This window comes from Lepidochelys kempii, chromosome 3, assembly GCF_965140285.1.
Source record: "Lepidochelys kempii isolate rLepKem1 chromosome 3, rLepKem1.hap1, whole genome shotgun sequence".
Lineage (NCBI taxonomy): Eukaryota > Metazoa > Chordata > Testudines > Cheloniidae > Lepidochelys > Lepidochelys kempii.
The window spans coordinates 201391988-201412701 of record NC_136382.1 but is presented as its reverse complement, the minus strand read 5'-3'; the positions used below and the strand labels follow the sequence as shown (position 1 = coordinate 201412701).

At 45.7% G+C, this 20714-nt stretch overlaps 2 protein-coding genes across 6 annotated transcripts in view; one reads left to right on the top strand and one right to left on the bottom strand.

Moving 5' to 3' along the window:
• Positions 1–986: 986 nt before the first annotated feature.
• Positions 987–5391, bottom strand: LOC140909696 (uncharacterized). Its single transcript, XM_073339615.1, has 2 exons — positions 5309–5391; positions 987–1190 (listed from the first exon to the last, which is right to left on the bottom strand). Exons 1-2 carry the CDS (start codon positions 5363–5365, stop codon positions 987–989), a joined length of 261 nt encoding a protein of 86 aa, XP_073195716.1. The 5' UTR covers positions 5366–5391.
• Positions 5392–5583: 192 nt separating this feature from the next.
• Positions 5584–20714, top strand: part of SLX4IP (SLX4 interacting protein) — a 129748-nt gene continuing 114617 nt past the window's right edge. For 2 of the 5 annotated variants that reach the window (XM_073339609.2, XM_073339610.2), the window contains exons 1-3: positions 5593–5660; positions 13869–14069; positions 20144–20193. In XM_073339609.2, coding sequence (XP_073195710.2) covers positions 20167–20193 — 27 coding nt within the window. In that variant the 5' untranslated portion in view covers positions 5593–5660; positions 13869–14069; positions 20144–20166. Of the gene's footprint in view, positions 5661–13868; positions 14070–20143; positions 20194–20714 lie in introns of those variants that run through there. The other 3 variants (XM_073339608.2, XM_073339611.2, XM_078852355.1) reach the window with 3 other exon arrangements.

Here is a 20714-nt window from a genome sequence, read left to right as displayed (position 1 = left end):
TATAAGGATTTTAAATATACTGTGCTGTGAATTGAGATTAAGTGATACATTCATTTGAAAACATTTAATTATCCCTAAGCTAACAACACTGATAATGTTATTTCTTTAATAGTATATCTCACTTATTCCTACTTAGTAAGAATTTAAATACTATTCTGGAGTGGGAAAGGACTGATTCTATGAGTGGGGAATCCTGGCCTCATTGTAGTCAATCGGAGTTTTACGATTAACTTCATTTAAACCAGAATTTTACCCTATATATCTAGGTTTATAGTTAGTGACTTACATAGTTTTTCAAAAACAATGAAGTGCTTTAGTTATGTGCCAAAAGTCCTTAAAAACAATAGTATCTATACCTACCTATGCATTTATATAACATAACTATATTATCTAGACATCTCCTGCACAAGTTTTTCTAAACATATTTGTTTGGTTTTCATTTTCCTCCAAAGTACTAATGGCTAGCTCTATTCTACTGTAACTTGCAGAACGCATTATTTTATGAAGCTACAACTGTCACTGAGCCATGTTTGTTGGTAGAGTTGACCCTCTTGGACTTGCACACGTTTATTAGATGGACTTTAAAAGCCTTTTAAAGATAATAATAAAATAACTTGAAGCCATATAATAAAAGTCACTTAGCTGAACACTTATAGGCTAATTCCATAGTCTAGCAGGATTTACCTGCAGTTTTGAAAACACAGACTGATGGATTTTCGAGTGTAATAGCAGAATGGGAGCTATACACAAGGAAAAGAGTAATTTATGTACTGAATTGCCTTCTAACTCCTGCTATGTGGTGTATTCAGTACTTAACGGTAGGGTTAACTCACTTTCTGAAATATTAAACAGAAAGAAAAGGCTAGAAGGTAATCTATAACAAGATTATAATTGTTAGAAATTTGATTATCATATGAATTATATACTACATTAAATATTTCAGTCTGGCTAGGTAGGGAACTTACCTTTTATATATAGTACTACTGTTATTTTCCTTTTTTTTGACTTTCATGTTGCATCACATATGTCACAATGCCAGGTTCTGGTGCATAGTCCTCTCTTTTTGTTTGGAAAATAGAATTGGACTTGATGTTAAACCACCCCCAGTGTATCAGCCCAAGGCTAGCTCCCATAACAATCAAAACTTTGTAGTTCTTCCAGATGGTTTTAAGGCCCATACTGGCATCTACCTATGTAAAGACAGTTGATCATTTTATTTTAAACATGTTCCAATAAATATTTCTCCCCAACCACTACAATAGCACAGTACAGCCAAACCTGAATGTTAACATTTTTAATTATATTGCAGCATGCCAAATGATTAAGAACAAAAAGTGACAGAAGGAAGCCTTGCTTAGTGAACTTTAAAATTGTCTTTAAAAATAACCTCAGTTCAGATACCTAAAAAGAAATGCTAATTGCTGTACTCGTTTCCCATGCAGTTATAAGCTATACTGGATAATTACTTCCATTTTGTTGGGGTTGTGCTGCTTTAACTATACCAATTTTGTGTGTAAAACTTTTTTCTTTTTCAAAGACGACTGAAAGGGTATACAACAGTATAAGATCTGCAAGGATTATAAGACTTTGCACTTATCATTCATAAATCTCAAAGCGCTTTTCAAAGGTTTTACAAAGGAAGAAACTGAGGCACATCAGCCCCAATTCTGCAAACACATACACACCCATGTGAGTGTTGCAAGATCATGGTAACAGATACTAAAGGTATGTCTACACTATAAAAAAAACAAAACAAAACAAAAATCTCAAACCCAACAGCATTCACTCTCAGAGGCTGGGTCAACTGACTTGGGCTCATGCTATGTGGGTACAAAATAGTTGTGTACACATTCCCGCTTGGGCTCTGAAACCTGGTGAAGGGGATGGGTCTCAGGGCCTCGGTGGGAATGTCTACATAGCTATTTTTACCTCCATAGTGTGAACCCAAATCACTTGATTCACACTCCAGGACTGGCTGCTATGGGTTTTGGGTTTTCTTTGCAGTGAAGACACATCCTAAGTGACTTCCCGCAAGTGTCACTGCACCTCAGTGGCAGTTGGAAATAAAATCCAGGTCTCCCGAACCCAGATTTTAAGCTCTTAGTCGGGGTCTCATTATTTTTCAGTAATAAGCTTCTTGTGCTACATTTACTTCTGGGGGAATTCTGCACCACTGCAGACACACAGAATTCATGTGTCACGCAGAATTTTTTCCCCGCAAAAAATACATTCTGTCAGAAAGGTGCTGAAGTTACTCCTTTCACGCATCAGGGGCCGCTGTTGCACCAGAACAGAGCAGCCACTCCCAGCACAAGTAGCCCCAGCTGAGGACAGGAAAGAGAAAGAGGCTGCATTCCTCACAGCGCCCTGCCTATGGGGCCAGGTCAGGAGGCATGGGATATGGGGGACGGGCACATGGGGCTGCTGTGGGGTCACAGACTGGGGTTCAAAAGGTCTGGGGGGGACTGATTGGGGCAGGGGCTGAATGGGAGTGGGGGTGCAAGGACACAGAGGAAGGAAGGTGCAGGGGCACATGGGGAGGGTGTGGCTGAGTGAGGGTGCAAGGACTCATAGGGATGGGGGAAGGGTTGCAGGGCCACAGGGGAACAAGGGCAGATATGCCAGACTGAATGAGAGCACGCTAGGGTGTGCATGGTGGAGGCTCCCTAGCAATCCCTTCTCACCCCAAAAAAGCCTGTTTCATACTTCTCCCACCCACACCCAACAACTCTCCAAGTTCATACCAGGCTCCTTCCCAGCAATTACTCCCCTCTCCCCCAGCTCCTCGGTTACTCCTAACTCCCCCAAACCTTTGCACTGCTTCTGAGGGGTGTGGGGAATAAGTTTCTGTATTGTAGTTTAAATGAATTATTACTCAGAGTTCAGTATTAATATGTCTAGTAAGGAATTTATTCATCAAAAAACATTTCCTGAATCTTTTTTGTTGTCTTTATTGTTACAGATATAGTTGCCAAGAGGTATTTTGAAATAAATTACCAAAATAATTGAAACTGGCATGATTATATTGTTATTTTGACAAATAAAATATGCAGAATTTTAAAATATTGTGCACAGAATTTTTAATTTTTTTGGCACAGAATTCCCCCAGGAATATATATTGTACAAGATAATGGATTATTATTAGACAGGAACCTGAAAACAAAAATTATAGGGGCCCTGGTGTTTTTACTTTTTAACCCACTTTTCTGGGTGTGTTTTTTTTTGGGGGGGGGGGGGTTGAGTGGAGGGTAGAAAGAAAGTAGGGGGAGAGGTAAGCAGCAACTCTTCTGGAGTAGAAAGAGGTTTGATGGGTTGTTGTAAAATAAGCCTGACCCCTAGAACTAGTCAGATCTTTCCCCCACAATGTCCTAATATTTTCAAATACCTTGAAACACTCCAAGGCCAGATCTGCATTTGAAAAGGTCTGCTGGAATTGCTGCAAACCCTCCTTGGGTAGATGCAGGAAAGAAGTACTTTGCCAATACAGTTTATACAATTTGGCAAGCTATACAGACCTAAGGCACTTTTATGCTGCTATAACTGCATCTACTGCAGGACTTTTGCAACTACAGAAATGTCACACACACTAAAATACACCCCTAATCAACATTGCTATATAGGCAAAAGTTTTATAGTGTAGAGCTGTTCTAAGACACAGATTGCATTATGACGGGCTCTGAGAATTGCTCAGGTATATAGTTAGTCTTCCTAACACTATACGTATGTCTATGTGGTAGAAGGATCTGGTGCTGATAAACACCTCCTCTGTAAAACACTTTGAAATCTATACACGACAAGCACCACATGAGAGCTAAACATTACCATCACCATGACTAGAACTGATTAAAAATAATCCAACAATTTCTCAATTCCCCCTCCTCCATAACATTTCAAAACATGATAAAAATCAGCCAGGTCTACTAATGTGGGAAATGCTGCTGTAAACTCAAAAAGACAGGGAGTGGAAGGAAGGGCAGTGTTTCTAAATCTGTGCAGTTTAGCAACCCTTCTTGACTGTGTGTTTTGGCAGCTTGCCACAGACTACTTGACACTAGTGGGCATATGAGTGGTGGCGTGCATGCAAGATTTTCTTTGCTTTAGATTGTAATAAAACTTTCTGTGCCTAGTGACCCGATTGCCTTTTTTTGAATCCCAAGGGAGGTTACAATCTAGTGGTTTGCAAAAGGCATTGGACTGGGATTCAGGAGACCTGGGTTGGATTTTGGCCTCAGGCACACGGGTCCTCTGTAACCCACTGTCTAGGGACTGCAGCTCAGGTGTGGGAAAGGAAACAAAAAAAAAAACCCTGATAGGATATTGAACATACTGCAGTAATAGAGGCCATACAGTCCTACAGGTGGGTGGCTCCTAGGACTGGGACATCACTGGGGCTCTGAGGGGGCTCCAGGTTTTCTCTCATTCCCAAGTGCTTGCCTGGCTGGCTCTTGCTGACCGGCTCAGGATCAACTATGAGGGTCAGAAAGGAATCCCCCCCCCCCCCCCCAGGTCAGATTGGCAGGGACCTTGGGGCTTTTCTGCCTTTCTCTGCAGCACATGTAGGTCACTTGCCAGTATCATCTGTGCACGTGACTGAATCAGTTCCCTGCCATGGGGGCGGGGGTGTTGGGACACTGGTGAGCCCTGTCCCTCCTATTCTCTGCCCATGGCCCCTAATGGCCTAGTCCCGTGTCAGGTTCAGCGGGCGGCCCGTGACACACGGGGGGGTCAGAGCAGAGGCGCTGGTGACCCCCCCCCCGCTTGGGGCCCGCTCCCATTGACTTCACAGGGGCAGGATGTGACCCCAGAGAACAATCACTGCCCGCCCCCTACGAACAAATCAAGGCGGGGGGCCGGGGCGAGGAAGAGAACCAGCCGCCCCGCTGTAACCCTCAGCCGGGTTCCCTCTACCCACTCCCAGGAGGCATCAGCCCCACTCGGCCCCCCCGCCCCGCATCCTCCTCACCTCCACTCGCACACCACCCGCCAACTCCCCCTCACGGGGCGACCAACCGGCAGCAGCCAACGCCTGCCGCGCGCGCGCGCGAGAAACACAGGGTCACGGACCGTCCGAGAAGCCGGTGCAGGCCCTGTGCTAGGGAGAGGTGGTAGCCTGGCCAAACGCCTGTCTGACCACCCGGAGCTACTCTCCTCCCGGAAATAGCCTAACGGGCATTTCAAAATTATTCCTACTCAGGAAAATGCCCGGACAACGGGAACTGTTTAAAACATGTCGTCAGATCCCTCAGGCATCTGCATAGGCACCTATGTAATCCAAACCCTAACGGTCGGAAAAAGGCCAATTACATACGCTTTTTGTAATTCGTTTCTCCCGTGAGGGGGAATAATCGTCCCAAAGCCTCCCCATCCCTTTCCAATCGATTTAATTGGGTTAATTCGAATCTCCTCGCTTCCGTTGGACGTCCCCGGGGCATGTGACACCGGAGGGACACTCCGGGAAATACCCGGATGTCTGTGCGCCGTTGCCATTCCAAGTGTAATAAAGGCATGGGGTTCTTTGGTCACCATTTTGGATTGAGGCCAGGAGACGCCATATTGGATTGGGGCAGAGAGGCTCCATCGAGCGGCCATTTTGGATAGGGGCAGAGAAGCCGGTGGAGGCGACCGAGAGCGACACGCGCGGTGTGGGGTGGGGCTGGAGCGTGAGTATCCCCCCCCCCTTCCCCCGGAACCCGTTTAGCTCGGGCGGGTATGGCCCTGTTTCTATGGCAATATAATCTACTCCCCCAATAAACACCCCTCCCCCGCGCACCGCCAGGGGCCCCAGCCCCCGATGACCCCCCCCACGCCTCTAGCTCTCGTCCATTCTGCGCACCCAGCCGTTGCCACTGCTTGGCTCAGTCCTGCCGCCTGCAGTGAATGGCCAATCCCTCACCTCTGGGCGCCGAGCCCTTTGCATTCACCCCCCCTCCCCCGTGCTGTCTGTCCCCTTGGCATTCACCCTGCAAACTGCCCCCACTGCTAGGGCTGCTTGCCTCCGTCGCATCCACCCCCCAAACCTGTCTCTGCTCCCTTTGCATTCACCCCCAAACCAGCCCACTGCTAGTGTTGCCTGTCCCCTTTGTATTCCCCCACCCGCAAGCTTCCCTGCCTCCTTTGCATTCACCCCCAAACCAGCCCACTGCTAGTGTTGCCTGTCCCCTTTGTATTCCCCCACCCGCAAGCTTCCCTGCCTCCTTTGCATTCACCCCCAAACCAGCCCACTGCTAGTGTTGCCTGTCCCCTTTGTATTCCCCCACCCGCAAGCTTCCCTGCCTCCTTTGCATTCAGCCCCAAACCAGCCCACTGCTAGTGTTGCCTGTCCCCTTTGTATTCCCCCACCCGCAAACTTCCCTGCTCCCTTTGCATTCACCCCCAAACCAGCCCACTGCTAGTGTTGCCTGTCCCCTTTGTATTCCCCCACCCGCAAACTTCCCTGCCTCCTTTGCATTCACCCCCAAACCAGCCCACTGCTAGTGTTGCCTGTCCCCTTTGTATTCCCCCACCCGCAAACTTCCCTGCCTCCTTTGCATTCACCCCCAAACCAGCCCACTGCTAGTGTTGCCTGTCCCCTTTGTATTCCCCCACCCGCAAACTTCCCTGCTCCCTTTGCATTCAGCCCCAAACCAGCCCACTGCTAGTGTTGCCTGTCCCCTTTGTATTCCCCCACCCGCAAACTTCCCTGCCTCCTTTGCATTCACCCCCAAACCAGCCCACTGCTAGTGTTGCCTGTCCCCTTTGTATTCCCCCACCCGCAAGCTTCCCTGCCTCCTTTGCATTCACCCCCAAACCAGCCCACTGCTAGTGTTGCCTATCCCCTTTGTATTCCCCCACCCGCAAACTTCCCTGCCTCCTTTGCATTCACCCCCAAACCAACCCACTGCTAGTGTTGCCTGTCCCCTTTGTATTCCCCCACCCGCAAGCTTCCCTGCCTCCTTTGCATTCACCCCCAAACCAGCCCACTGCTAGTGTTGCCTATTTCCTTTGTATTCCCCCACCCGCAAGCTTCCCTGCCTCCTTTGCATTCACCCCCAAACCAGCCCACTGCTAGTGTTGCCTGTCCCCTTTGTATTCCCCCACCCGCAAACTTCCCTGCTCCCTTTGCATTCAGCCCCAAACCAGCCCACTGCTAGTGTTGCCTGTCCCCTTTGTATTCCCCCACCCGCAAGCTTCCCTGCCTCCTTTGCATTCACCCCCAAACCAGCCCACTGCTAGTGTTGCCTGTCCCCTTTGTATTCCCCCACCCGCAAACTTCCCTGCTCCCTTTGCATTCAGCCCCAAACCAGCCCACTGCTAGTGTTGCCTGTCCCCTTTGTATTCCCCCACCCGCAAGCTTCCCTGCCTCCTTTGCATTCACCCCCAAACCAACCCACTGCTAGTGTTGCCTATCCCCTTTGTATTCCCCCACCCGCAAGCTTCCCTGCCTCCTTTGCATTCACCCCCAAACCAGCCCACTGCTAGTGTTGCCTGTCCCCTTTGTATTCCCCCACCCGCAAACTTCCCTGCTCCCTTTGCATTCAGCCCCAAACCAGCCCACTGCTAGTGTTGCCTGTCCCCTTTGTATTCCCCCACCCGCAAGCTTCCCTGCCTCCTTTGCATTCACCCCCAAACCAACCCACTGCTAGTGTTGCCTGTCCCCTTTGTATTCCCCCACCCGCAAGCTTCCCTGCCTCCTTTGCATTCACCCCCAAACCAGCCCACTGCTAGTGTTGCCTGTCCCCTTTGTATTCCCCCACCCGCAAGCTTCCCTGCCTCCTTTGCATTCACCCCCAAACCAGCCCACTGCTAGTGTTGCCTGTCCCCTTTGTATTCCCCCACCCGCAAACTTCCCTGCTCCCTTTGCATTCAGCCCCAAACCAGCCCACTGCTAGTGTTGCCTGTCCCCTTTGTATTCCCCCACCCGCAAGCTTCCCTGCCTCCTTTGCATTCACCCCCAAACCAGCCCACTGCTAGTGTTGCCTGTCCCCTTTGTATTCCCCCACCCGCAAGCTTCCCTGCCTCCTTTGCATTCACCCCCAAACCAGCCCACTGCTAGTGTTGCCTGTCCCCTTTGTATTCCCCCACCCGCAAACTTCCCTGCTCCCTTTGCATTCACCCCCAAACCAGCCCACTGCTAGTGTTGCCTGTCCCCTTTGTATTCCCCCACCCGCAAGCTTCCCTGCCTCCTTTGCATTCACCCCCAAACCAACCCACTGCTAGTGTTGCCTGTCCCCTTTGTATTCCCCCACCCGCAAGCTTCCCTGCCTCCTTTGCATTCACCCCCAAACCAGCCCACTGCTAGTGTTGCCTGTCCCCTTTGTATTCCCCCACCCGCAAACTTCCCTGCTCCCTTTGCATTCAGCCCCAAACCAGCCCACTGCTAGTGTTGCCTGTCCCCTTTGTATTCCCCCACCCGCAAGCTTCCCTGCCTCCTTTGCATTCACCCCCAAACCAACCCACTGCTAGTGTTGCCTGTCCCCTTTGTATTCCCCCACCCGCAAGCTTCCCTGCCTCCTTTGCATTCACCCCCAAACCAGCCCACTGCTAGTGTTGCCTGTCCCCTTTGTATTCCCCCACCCGCAAGCTTCCCTGCTCCCTTTGCATTCACCCCCAAACCAACCCACTGCTAGTGTTGCCTGTCCCCTTTGTATTCCCCCACCCGCAAACTTCCCTGCTCCCTTTGCATTCAGCCCCAAACCAGCCCACTGCTAGTGTTGCCTATCCCCTTTGTATTCCCCCACCCGCAAGCTTCCCTGCTCCCTTTGCATTCACCCCCAAACCAACCCACTGCTAGTGTTGCCTATTTCCTTTGTATTCCCCCACCCGCAAGCTTCCCTGCTCCCTTTGCATTCACCCCCAAACCAGCCCACTGCTAGTGTTGCCTGTCCCCTTTGTATTCCCCCACCCGCAAGCTTCCCTGCCTCCTTTGCATTCACCCCCAAACCAACCCACTGCTAGTGTTGCCTGTCCCCTTTGTATTCCCCCACCCGCAAGCTTCCCTGCCTCCTTTGCATTCACCCCCAAACCAGCCCACTGCTAGTGTTGCCTGTCCCCTTTGTATTCCCCCACCCGCAAGCTTCCCTGCTCCCTTTGCATTCAGCCCCAAACCAGCCCACTGCTAGTGTTGCCTATCCCCTTTGTATTCCCCCACCCGCAAGCTTCCCTGCTCCCTTTGCATTCACCCCCAAACCAGCCCACTGCTAGTGTTGCCTGTCCCCTTTGTATTCCCCCACCCGCAAGCTTCCCTGCCTCCTTTGCATTCACCCCCAAACCAGCCCACTGCTAGTGTTGCCTGTCCCCTTTGTATTCCCCCACCCGCAAGCTTCCCTGCTCCCTTTGCATTCACCCCCAAACCAACCCACCCCCAGTGCTGTCTGAATTACAATGATCAGACGCATAGATGAACACGATTTGTTGGGGGAAGAGTCAACATGGCTTTTGTAAAGAGGGCCTTCCCAATCTATCAGAATTCTGTGAGGGGGATTAACAAAGGTGGACAAGGGGGATCTAGTGGATATTATGTACTTGGACTTTCAGAAAGCCTTTGACAAGCAGGGCAGGCTCTAGGTTTTTTGCCGCCCCAAGCTCCAAGAGTGCAACTGCCCAAGGAAAAAAAAGGATGGCTGGAATGCTGCCCCTGGAATTGTGCCGCCCCGAGCACATGCTTGCTTTGCTGATGCCTTGAGCGAGTCCTGTTAACAAGGTCCCTCACCAAAGGTTTGGATGCAAAGCAAACAGTCATGGGCTAAGAGGGGGGCCTTCTCATGGATTGGTAACTGGTTAAAAGACAGGCAACAAAGGGTACGAGTAAATAGTCGGTTTTCACAGTGCAGAGAGAGGTAAATAGCAAGGTCCCCCAGGGATCTGTGCTGGGGCCAGTGCTGTTCAACATATTCATAAATGATCAGGAAAAAGTGGTAAACACTAAGGGCAAGATTTCCAGACAATATCAGGATAGTTAAGTCCAAAGCAGACTGTGAGGAGTTACAAAGGGGTCTCACAAAACTGGGAGACTAGGCAACAAAATGGCAGATAATTCAATGTTGATAAATGCAAAGTAATGCACATTGGAAAACATAATCCTAACTGTCCATACAAAATGATGGGTTCTGAATTAGCTGGTTTCAGAGTAGCAGCCGTGTTAGTCTGTATCCGCAAAAAGAAGTCCGATGAAGTGAGCTGTAGCTCACGAAAGCTTATGCTCAAATAAATTTGTTAATCTCTAAGGTGCCACAAGTCCTCCTTTTCTTTTTTTCTAAATTAGCTGTTAGCACTCAAGAAAGAGACCTTGCAGTCATTGTGGATAGTTCTGTGGAAACATCCGCTCAATGTGCAGTGGGAAAAAGCTAACAATGTTAGGAACCATTAGGAAAGGGATAGATAATAAGACAGTAAATATCACAGTGCCACTTTATAAATCCATGGCTTGCCCTCAGATGGAGTACTGCGTTCAGTTCTGGTTGTCCCATCTCAAAAAAGATATATTAAAATTGGAAAAGGTACCGAGAAGGGCAATAAAAATGATTAAGGGTATGGAACAGCTTCCATGAATCAAGATTAAAAACACTAGGACTTTTCAGCTTGGAAAAGAGATGATGGGGAGGCAGGAGGGTTATAAAGGGCTGTAAAATCATGAATGGTGTGAAGAACGTGAATAAGGAAGTCTTGTTCCTTCATATAACACAAGAACCAGGGGTCAGCCAATTAAATTAATAGTAGAAGGTTTAAAACAAAAGGAAGTACTTCTTCTCACAGTGCATAGACAACCTGTGGAACTCATTACCAGGGGATGTTGAGAAGGCCAAAACTATTAACTGGGTTCAAAAAAGAATTAGATAAATTCTTGGAGAATAGGTCCATCAATGGCTATAAGCTAAGATTTCGGGGATGCAACCCCATGGTCTGGGTGCCCCTAGCTTCAGATTGCCAGAAGTTTGGACTGAACAACAGGGAGTGGATCACTAGATAATTGCCTATTCTGTTCATTTCTTCATAAGCACCTGGTATTGGTGACTGTCTGAAGACAGGATACTGGTGACCGAGTATGGCCATTCTTATGTTCTTATGCCTGTGCCCTTTGCATTCACCCCCTCCATCATCCCTTCCGCCTTTGCATTCACCTTCCCTCCCCCAACTTCTCCACCCTCCTAGTGTCTGCCCCCTTTTCATTCATTCCAAATCTCCATGCCCCCTTTGCATTCACCCCCAAACTGCCCCGTGCCTAGTGCTGCCTACCCCTTTTCCTTCATCCCAAATCTCCACATCCCTTTTGTATTCACCCCATCAACTGCCCCACCCCCAGTGCTGTCTGTTCCCTTTGCATTCACTCTCCCAAACCGCCCCACCCCCAGTGCTACCTGCCTGCCACCATTGCATTCACCCCAAACCAGTCCTCATTGCTGGTGCTCACCATGCTCTTTGCATTCACTCCCCAAACCTCACCACTCCCAGTGCTGCCAGCCGCCCCTTTGCATTCACTCCAAAATTTGCCACCCCTCGTGCTGCCTTGCCCACTTCGCATTTTCCCCAACTCTCACCACCCCCGCTGCTGCCTGCCCCATTGGCATTTACCCTCCAAACTGCGTTGTTCCCACTTTACACAGTTAACATTTAATAACACATCAAAATATAAGTTTAACTGACACCCACACTATAACATGTTTACTCTAGGTTCTTTTTCAGACCAGTAATTCCCAGCAGTTGTAACTCCATTAGTAGTAGCTGTAATATGGACAAGACTTTAGCATTTTTATCACTGTGTTTAATCCTGGTCAGAGTGGATTGGAAGCTATGGTTTTGAAAAATCCAGAGCCTGGGTAGATGACAAGAAGGTGAGCCCTTCTAAAATGAGTCTACGCTAGTGTCCACAGGCAGAGCTGAACAGTCAACAGTGTGAAAAAAGTAACTTGCAAAAAAAGCAAACATCATTCTGGGATGTATTAGTTGGAGTGTTGTAAGCAAGACATGAGAAGTAATTCTTCCTCTCTACTCCACACTGATTAGGCCTCAGTTGGAGTATTGTGTCCAGTCTGGGTGCCACATTTCAGGAAAGGTGTGGACAAATTGGAGAAAGTCCAGAGAAAAGCAAGAAAAATGATTAAAGGTCTAGAAAACATGACCTATGAGGGAAGATTGAAAAAATTGGGTTTGTTTAGTCTGAAGAAGAGAAGATTGAGAGAGGACATACAGTTTTCAAATACATAAAAGGTTGTTACAAGGAGGAGGGAGAAAAATTATTCTCCTTAACCTCTTAGAATAGGACAAGAAGCAATGGGCTTAAATTGCAGCAAGGGCGGTATAGGTGGGACATTAGGAAAGACTTCCTAACTGTCAGGGTAGTTAAGCACTGGAATAAATTGCCTAGGGAGGTTGTGGAATCTCCATCATTGGAGATTTGTAAGAGCAGGTTAGGCAAACACCTGTTAGGAATGGTCTAGATAATACTTAGTCATGCCATGGGTGCAGGGGACAGGACTAGATGACTTCTCGAGGTCACTTCCAGTCCTATGATTCTATGAATCTGGGAATAATTGGTTTACAAGGTCCTAGATTGGACAAGCTAGAAGCATCTGATATGACCTATCAGAGCTAAATACTTTATTGAATACAAACGTTTTCAGGAGTAGTAAACTTTTCCAAGGCACTGCTGGACCAGTGATTTAAAAAAGAGAATTTCAATGCCTGTATTACACTGAGGGCCTGATTCAAAGCCACTGAAGTCAATGGGAGCCTTCACTGATTTCATTGGGCTTTGATCAAGCTCTAGGTCAGTGGTTCTCAAACTAGGGCCGCTGCTTGTTCAGGAAAAGCCCCTGGTGGGCTGGGACAGTTTATTTAACTGCCACGACCGCAGGTTCGGCCGATCGCGGCTCCCACTGGTCGCAGTTCGCTGCTCCAGGCCAATGGGGGCTGCAGGAAGGGCGGCCAGCACATCCCTCGGCCCGTGCCACTTCCCGCGGCCCCCATTGGCCTGAAGCAGCAAACTGCGGCCAGTGAGAGCCTCGATCGCCCGAACCTGCGGCTGTGGCAGTTAAATAAACCGGCCCGGCCCACCAGGGGCTTTCCCTCTACAAGCAGCAGCCCTAGTTTGAGAAACACTGCTCTAGGTCATCTGATGCAGATAGGTGCCTACTGGGATTTTCAGAAGTGCCTAGGTGCCTAATTCCCTTGGGATGAAGATCTTTAGGCACCTAAATACCTTTGAGAATCTGGCCCCATGGTCCTCTTCCATATTACATCCTTGTAGTGTGAATACATAGATGACAAATTTAATTTCAAGTACTGTGTGGCTAATTTGCTCCTTATATATTTTTCTGCATTCCACATGTTCATCTAACTTTGATTCTTCTTTTGGAACAGTGTTTGACAGCTTGTCTGTAACAGGTGGGTGGGCTATTGAGATTAACTCAATTATTAATCTTGGTGGATTTTGCCCTAACTGTACCTCTCTCAGGCCATGTCTACACTACGAAAGTACTCTGACTTTACAGAAGTTGATTTTTGGGAACAGACTGTATACAGTTGAGTGCATGCGCCCACACTAAGCACATTAAATCGGCGGTGTGCGTCCACAGTACCATGGCAAGTGTCGACATTCCAACACAGCGGTGCACTGTGGGTAGCTATCCCACAGTTTCTGCAGTCCCCGCTGCCCATTGGAATTCTGGGCTGAGCTCCCAATGTCTGATGGGGCCAAAAATTTGTCGCAGGTGGTTATGGGTAAATGTCATCAGTCAACCCTCCCTCCCTCTGTGAAAGCAACAGCAGACAATCATTTCACGCCCTTTTCCCTGGATTGCCCGAGCAGACGCCATAGCACGGCAAGCATGGAGCCCGTTCAGCTCACCGCAGCAGTTATGACCATTGTAAACACCTCGCGCATTATTGTGCAGTTTATGCAGACTCAGCACCTGAAAAACCAGGCGAGGAGGCGACGGCAGTGCGGTGATGAGGATATGAACACAGATTTCTCTAAAACCATAGTCCCCAGCAATTTGGAGATCATGGTGTTACTGGGGCAGGCTCATGCCATGGAACGCCAATTCTGGGCCCGGGAAACAAGCACAGAGTGGTGGGACTGCATAGTGTTGCAGGTTTGTGTCAGGTGCTGTCAATTGATTTTGATGCCCAAGTCTTTCTATTTACAGTTTCTAAAGCTCTTATCCAGTTAACCTCCAGGTAAAGAGTTTTAGTGGTAAAGAACCTGTCTCACTGTATGTTTCAGATGGACTTTTTTGCTAGAATTGGATAAATATTTCCAAAAAGTTCTTCAAATATCCACTTGAATGAAAACCTCATGTTTGTTTCACTGGTATTCCTGTTCCTCTTTATTTACAAGTCTGGTATTTACAATAATGTTTGCAAAAAGGAAAAGCATGGCAAATGTTTGAATTAATACATATTTGTATGCAAATACCAATGCATGTATGTACACATGAGTACTTGCACTGATTGTGTCCACTCTGTAGGTTTGGGAGTCAAACAGCCAAGTAACATAGACAATAGTATGTGAATTTAGTGACCAGACTCATGACACAAATATATTAATTGTAAATATATGAAGCAAAGTTGTAGTTTGTGCAAGTAATCCTTTTACACAGATTTGTAAAAAAAGAAGTATGTGTGGATAATTAATGAACAAATAAGCTATCATTTGTTTTACAGTACAAAGGCTCCAAATGACACTGGGGCAACATTGTGCTAAGCACTGTACATATACATAGTAAGAGGCAGTCCCTATTGTGAAGATCTTATAATCTAAAAAGACAGACAGATGGCAGGAGGAGAAACAGAGGTCTGAAGTGACATGCCCATGGTCACACAGTAGGGCATTGGCATAATGGAATCCAGGTCTCCTGATTCCTTGTCTAAGGCCCTATTTGCTGGACCACATTAGCTTAAAATAGCCAGATTGTTTGCTGGAAATAGACCAGCTCTCCTTTTCACTCTGCATGTCATCATGTGTGAAGGAGGCTCTTCTGCTCCTGAAACTTTCTTTGCTTCTAACAGTTCTGTTTCAGTTGAGTTGGAGGCCTAACTATGTCACCCTCAGTAGTTATACAAAACTGATCCCTTTTCTTTTTTTTAAAATGTACTTCTATAAATAAAAGTGGGCTTTTTTGTGAGGGAGCGAGGGATTGGTTTTCTAATCACCTGAATAATATCTACAGGCTTTTATTTATGCACATAGATGAGTTTATGGTCTAGACATGTTAGGGTGACCAGACAGCCAGCGTGAAAAATCGGGACAGTGTGGGGGGTAATTGGAGCCTATATAAAACAAAGCCCTGAATATCAGGACTGTCCCTATAAAATCGGGACATCTGGTCACCCTAAGACAGGCTGGTGGCATGTCATGTACACTCTTTCCCGGAAGCACACTTTTCACTCTAAAGGGTACCAGTTGTACTAGATCCCACCCTCTTGTGTTTTATTTAGCCTGGGAACTCCCAAAGCTATGTGTCTTAAGTATTGCTGGCCCCTTTCCGCCTATACTGGGTGGAACAATTCACCACTGCTGGGTAAGGTAGCTCAGCATCCTCTCATATTTCAGTTGTTGATTCCTTTTTTGCCCTGACAGATGAGTGGCTGTTTCTGACTGCTCATGCAGAAGTAATATTTTTAATCTTTTAGCTGATTTATTTTTTTCTAAGTTCTCCTTCGGAGTCATTTATGTTAGTTCTGTCTTCAAACTCTCTTCTATCTGTCTGAGCAGGAAGAGAGTGGGATTTTGTACAAATTAGGGCATCCTTGAACCTCAACGCACGTGATTGTAAATTAATTTGCTGGATGTCTTATGAATTTTCTCGCATTTCTTTTTCAATCCACTGATGTATTTTGCATGCTATGAGAGAATTTGTCTCTGTGGTAATGTTCTGTGTGAAACGCTGTGAGACTAATGCGGCTTTCTGACACCAGAATATTTTTGGATGATAGAAGGCACACCTCCAATCTTTTTGTAGCAGGGCCTGATAGCTGCAGCCTCTATGCACCTGACCTCTCATGCAAGCATCACCACCAAGATGCAGCCTGGGGGAGTCAGATAAGAGTCTGCCTCTCTCTGATTCTTGGGATGTCTGTAATGCAATGAGCGTTTGATGGAAAGATGCTCTGCCATATTTTGTAGTAGTTCCCACCTCTTCCTAGGCAGCTGTACATTAGGAAGTAATATTGAAGCATCAGCTCTCCAAATACAGAGCTGCTCCTCCAGTTCACCCAACTGTAGCACCATGGGTGGTCTTTTAAGCCTCAGTGCTTTTGAGAGTAGAGGCGCTTAGAAGCACCATATTTGCTGAGCAGCATTGAACACACTTCTTGGCATGCCTATGTTCCCAGCCTTATGCTTTGTGTGTCCAGGGGTACTGGTCACCCAAAGTAATCCACAGGTTTGCTAAGTAATCCACATAGCTAAGAGGACTCTTGATGGTGCCTTTCAGAGTAGCGGAAGTGACCCTATAAGCCCATGTTCCCCTATGCTGCATGGGGATTTTAGTGATTAAGCAATCTTTAGTCATGATTCAAGCTGTTTGGATAACCCCTGCTGTGACAGTCTATCTTGTGACGTTGAACTCTTACCTATTGTTCCCCCCCTACTGTCGTTCCTATTTTATTTTTTAATTGGTGGATCATTAAACAAGCTCTTGCTGATGACCCTTTATTAGAGAATGTTTACATGTCTCAGACTCAGACTCACAAGAGCCTTATGGTGAAAAACAAAGATCTAAAATAATATAATGTATGCCCAGGGTTATATTGGCCATGGTTTGTGGGATGCTGAAAGTGTCCTGGCCTTTCTGTTACTTGGCCTGTATTTTTTGCTGGTCTGAAGAGCTTTTTAAAGTACGGTGTCCTGTGAGTCCCAGAGATATACACTAACAGTATGCAAAATTTGAAAGCTGGGTTTCTGACTTGTTTCTCATGTCAGTGCCTTTTTCCTTCACCTTCAATTCTGACCTAGATTAGCAGCTGCTGTTTCAAGAACTGTTAGTCAGAACCACATTTTATATCATTTAAATAGTTGTCAGTAAAGGCTCAGTGGTTTCTAAATCTGGCTCTGGATACCACCAAAAAGACAGCTAGATTCTATTATCCTTACTTATGCCGAGTAGCGCTTTACTTCATGATTGACTCCATTGTAGGGGGGTACTTAGTGGGAGTAACATGCTACTTGCTGGAAGGGTAGCAGAACCTCCTCCCCAGTTCGTGGTGTGGGAAATCTGCTGAACCCCACCAATGATTTGGATAGGATGAACTCTGCCAGAAAAGCAGAAATGTTATGAGAGTGGCGATTTTATGTGAGGATGTGTGTCTACCCACATTATGGAGAAAGCATGACCACTGTGGCCCTTTCTTGTAACACAGCATCATGACCTGCATCTTGCTTTTCTGTCTGTGAATAGATTTTTATTAAAGAATTTTGTCTGCTTGCTCGCTAGTGAAACACCCAGCTATATACAGATAGAATACAGTACAAGAGCCCCATCACTCCAATAGTCCATTCTTCCACTTCTAAGTATAATGCAAGTGTTGGTTTTGTTGGTAGTTACATTTAATTTTCAACAGTTACTTTTAAAGGGGCTCTCAATTTAAATTATCCTTACCTAAGTAAAACAAACAATATTGAAAACCTAATTTACTTTTCACTATTTACGATCCTTTGTTTACTGTTAGAATTTCTTTCAGCTTGAACAATTAAATTCATTTATGGGCCTAATTCTGTTTTCATTGTGCAAGAAAATCACTGATGTGTCAATAAGAAATTTCCTTGGGCAAGAATATTGAATTGTTGACCCAGTCACTTTTGCTTTTGAATATTGTCATTTGCAATTGCAGATGCAGAGGTGCAATGTTTGGGGTGCAAATACTGCGTGCAAGAGTCTGGTTATTTCAAATGGTTGCTATTGGAATTTAGCATCATAATTTAAGTCTTTCTTTTGGCCTTCAGAGTTTGTAAAAGCGTGTGATTTTTGTTCTTGTTACAAAATTTAATTTGAGGGCAAAATTTGAGTTGGCAGTGTCCTTTTAAATCAGAACATTTTAGTATTTTTGACTTCTCAGTATTACCTTTTGGAGCTAATTTTGTAAATTTCAGGATCTGAGACTTACTATGGGCACAGTTAAGGCAAAAGTTACTTTTGTGACCATTGGAACAAGTATAATCAAACCTTCCAGGCCCTGCAACTGCACAGGATCTGAATGAAAAGTTAGGTATTCTTTTATGTCATTGTTGAGGGGCAAAATTTTAGCTTTGATACAAACATCTTCAGGTGTGAATGGCTTCTGAAAGTGAGCAGTGACCATTTTATTTTCAGAGGTCTGAGTCTTCCAGCATACCTTTACCCAGGACACTAGCTAAAGAGACTGTAAAATCTGTTTGACCTGCTGTCAGACCATAGTGCCAAAGAGTTCAAATAAGATAAAGGGAAAATGTGTTCAGCTTCTAACACGGGGGTGAATTCTTCCTAAACTGATAAATAGAGAGACAAGGTGGGTGAGGTAATATCTTCTATTGGACCAGTTTCTGTTGGTGAGAGAGACAAATTTTCCAGCTTATACAGAGTTCTTCAGGTCTGCAAACCAACTCGGAGTATCACAGTGAAATACACCTTGTCTCTCTAATATCCTGTGACTGACACAGCTACAACAACACTGCAAACAACAATAAACTAATGAATGTCTCTCAGCTAGTATATAATTGGACAGAGGTTATAATCCAAATTCATACGGATCTGTGAGCAGGGCCAGAGTCCATGCAGCTGGACAGAACCTCAGCAGGGCTCCCAAATTAAGCAGCAGAACCCATTTTAGGGTTTCAGGTTTATTTACAATTTTTTCTGTAGACCAATCAAAATAATGCTCGCCGGCAATATCTTTGGCCACTTTCCCTAAATCCATTTTAATAGTCTAAAATCTAAACAAAACAATATAGACAAGGCAGCTTTTTTGTCAATTAGAGCTTCCAGTCCTGGCTTTTGGTCAGCAAACACTTGTCAGTTCTTTCCTGAAAAGAACTCTACCCCATTTTAAATTTCTGATCCTAACTAACCTCCTATGCACCTGATTGACTCAAGTGCAGGTACAAAACTAGGATTTATTTCCCAGAATCCCATACCATGGTGTAGTTCTGAAGGGACCCAGTTAGGACATCACTGCAATGGGATGTGTCATCACTACAAGAGACTCCTCGCACATGGAGCACAATAGGAGATATACAAGCTGTCATAGGGTCCCTCTGACTGGCAGGAATGGAGTTATCATCCAGGTAGAGGAGAAAGGGACTTACTGGGCCACGGACTCCTTTTTAATGAAAGGTTGTGAGGGGAGAGAGGAAAAGATATCCAAAACCATCATCTGACCATGACACAGGGTTGAGGAGACAACTCATTAGAGCAGGTGATATCCTCTCTCCTCTTCAGTTTATATTTCTCTTTTTGAAGAAAACTAGTTTGCTGTGCAAAGGAATTTCTCCTGTAGGATGTGTCCTTGGATAGGGCTATGTTTCTGGGATTTTCACTAGAGCACTCAGGAAGTGAGAATTGTGAATCACTGAAGGTCTCCTAAACTGCTTCACCAGGGTTTTCTGTAGAGAGAAAGGCCAACATTTCGATTTTCATAGAACAGGTGGTGGTGATGGATGTAATTTTTAGGGTGCGAGTACTAAAGGAATAAGAATTGCTGGTAGAGAAAAGAAGCTGGTAGGGCAGGCCTAAGGAAAAAGAAAAGGGTCGGGGGGAGGTTGGGTGGGTCTGGGGACGGTCCAGTGGTAGCACTTGCCCAAGATTTGGGAGGCCTGGCTTCCATGTCCTGTTCCACAAGAATTTCCTGTGTGACTATAGACTGGTCTATCTATGCCTCTTTCCCATTTGTAAAATCAGGATGGATAGTATTGCCTTACTCACAGAGGTGTTGTGATGATAAATACATTAAACATAGTGAGATATTATGGTAGCGGGGGCCATAAAAGTACCAAAGGTAGGTAGCTAGATTGATATTGTTAAAGTAGAGTAAGAGTTTTTCCTTTGATTTCAATGGGAGGAGAGTCTACAATATGTAAAGCAACATGAGCGTGGAATAAACCCATAGTGGACCTAAAATTGTTTGTATAAAGATCTGGTATTCTTTTTTTCTAGTGCAGATCTTTATTTGTAACTTCTTTTTGATATTTTAGGGGCTCTGTTTGAACTGATAATCATGGCATCCAGCAAGTTTGTTATTAAGGTAAGCAGAGCTTCAAATCTTTCATAATAACCAATATTACCACGGTAATCTTTAATATATGGCTACACTATATATATCTGTATTTAAGTTAATGATAAAGTATCAGGCCAGCATAGCACATTTTGTCCCTGGGTATTCGCACTTACAAAATGGAGACTATATTCATGACAATAAAAATGCAATTGGTATACCATGTACACCACTGGACCTTGGCAGAGTACCTCTGTTGGAGGTTTTGTCCTTTCAAATGAAATTTAAAAAACTATGCTTGTGTAATTTAAAGCTAGTCACTTTATAGTTCATAGTTAGTGAGTCAGAAAACTGCATGAATTGCAGGTGTAATAGTCTTAACTATCTGGATTAAAAATAGGAATCACTTCTCTCTGACTAATATTGAAAATTAACCAAGTAACTCCCTCATCAGATCATCTAAGACTTTTGTTGTTTTTTTGCAGGTAATCATATTGTTAAACTTTCTTTGTGGTCAGTCACTGCTTCTTGTTTTTTTTTTCCACAATTCC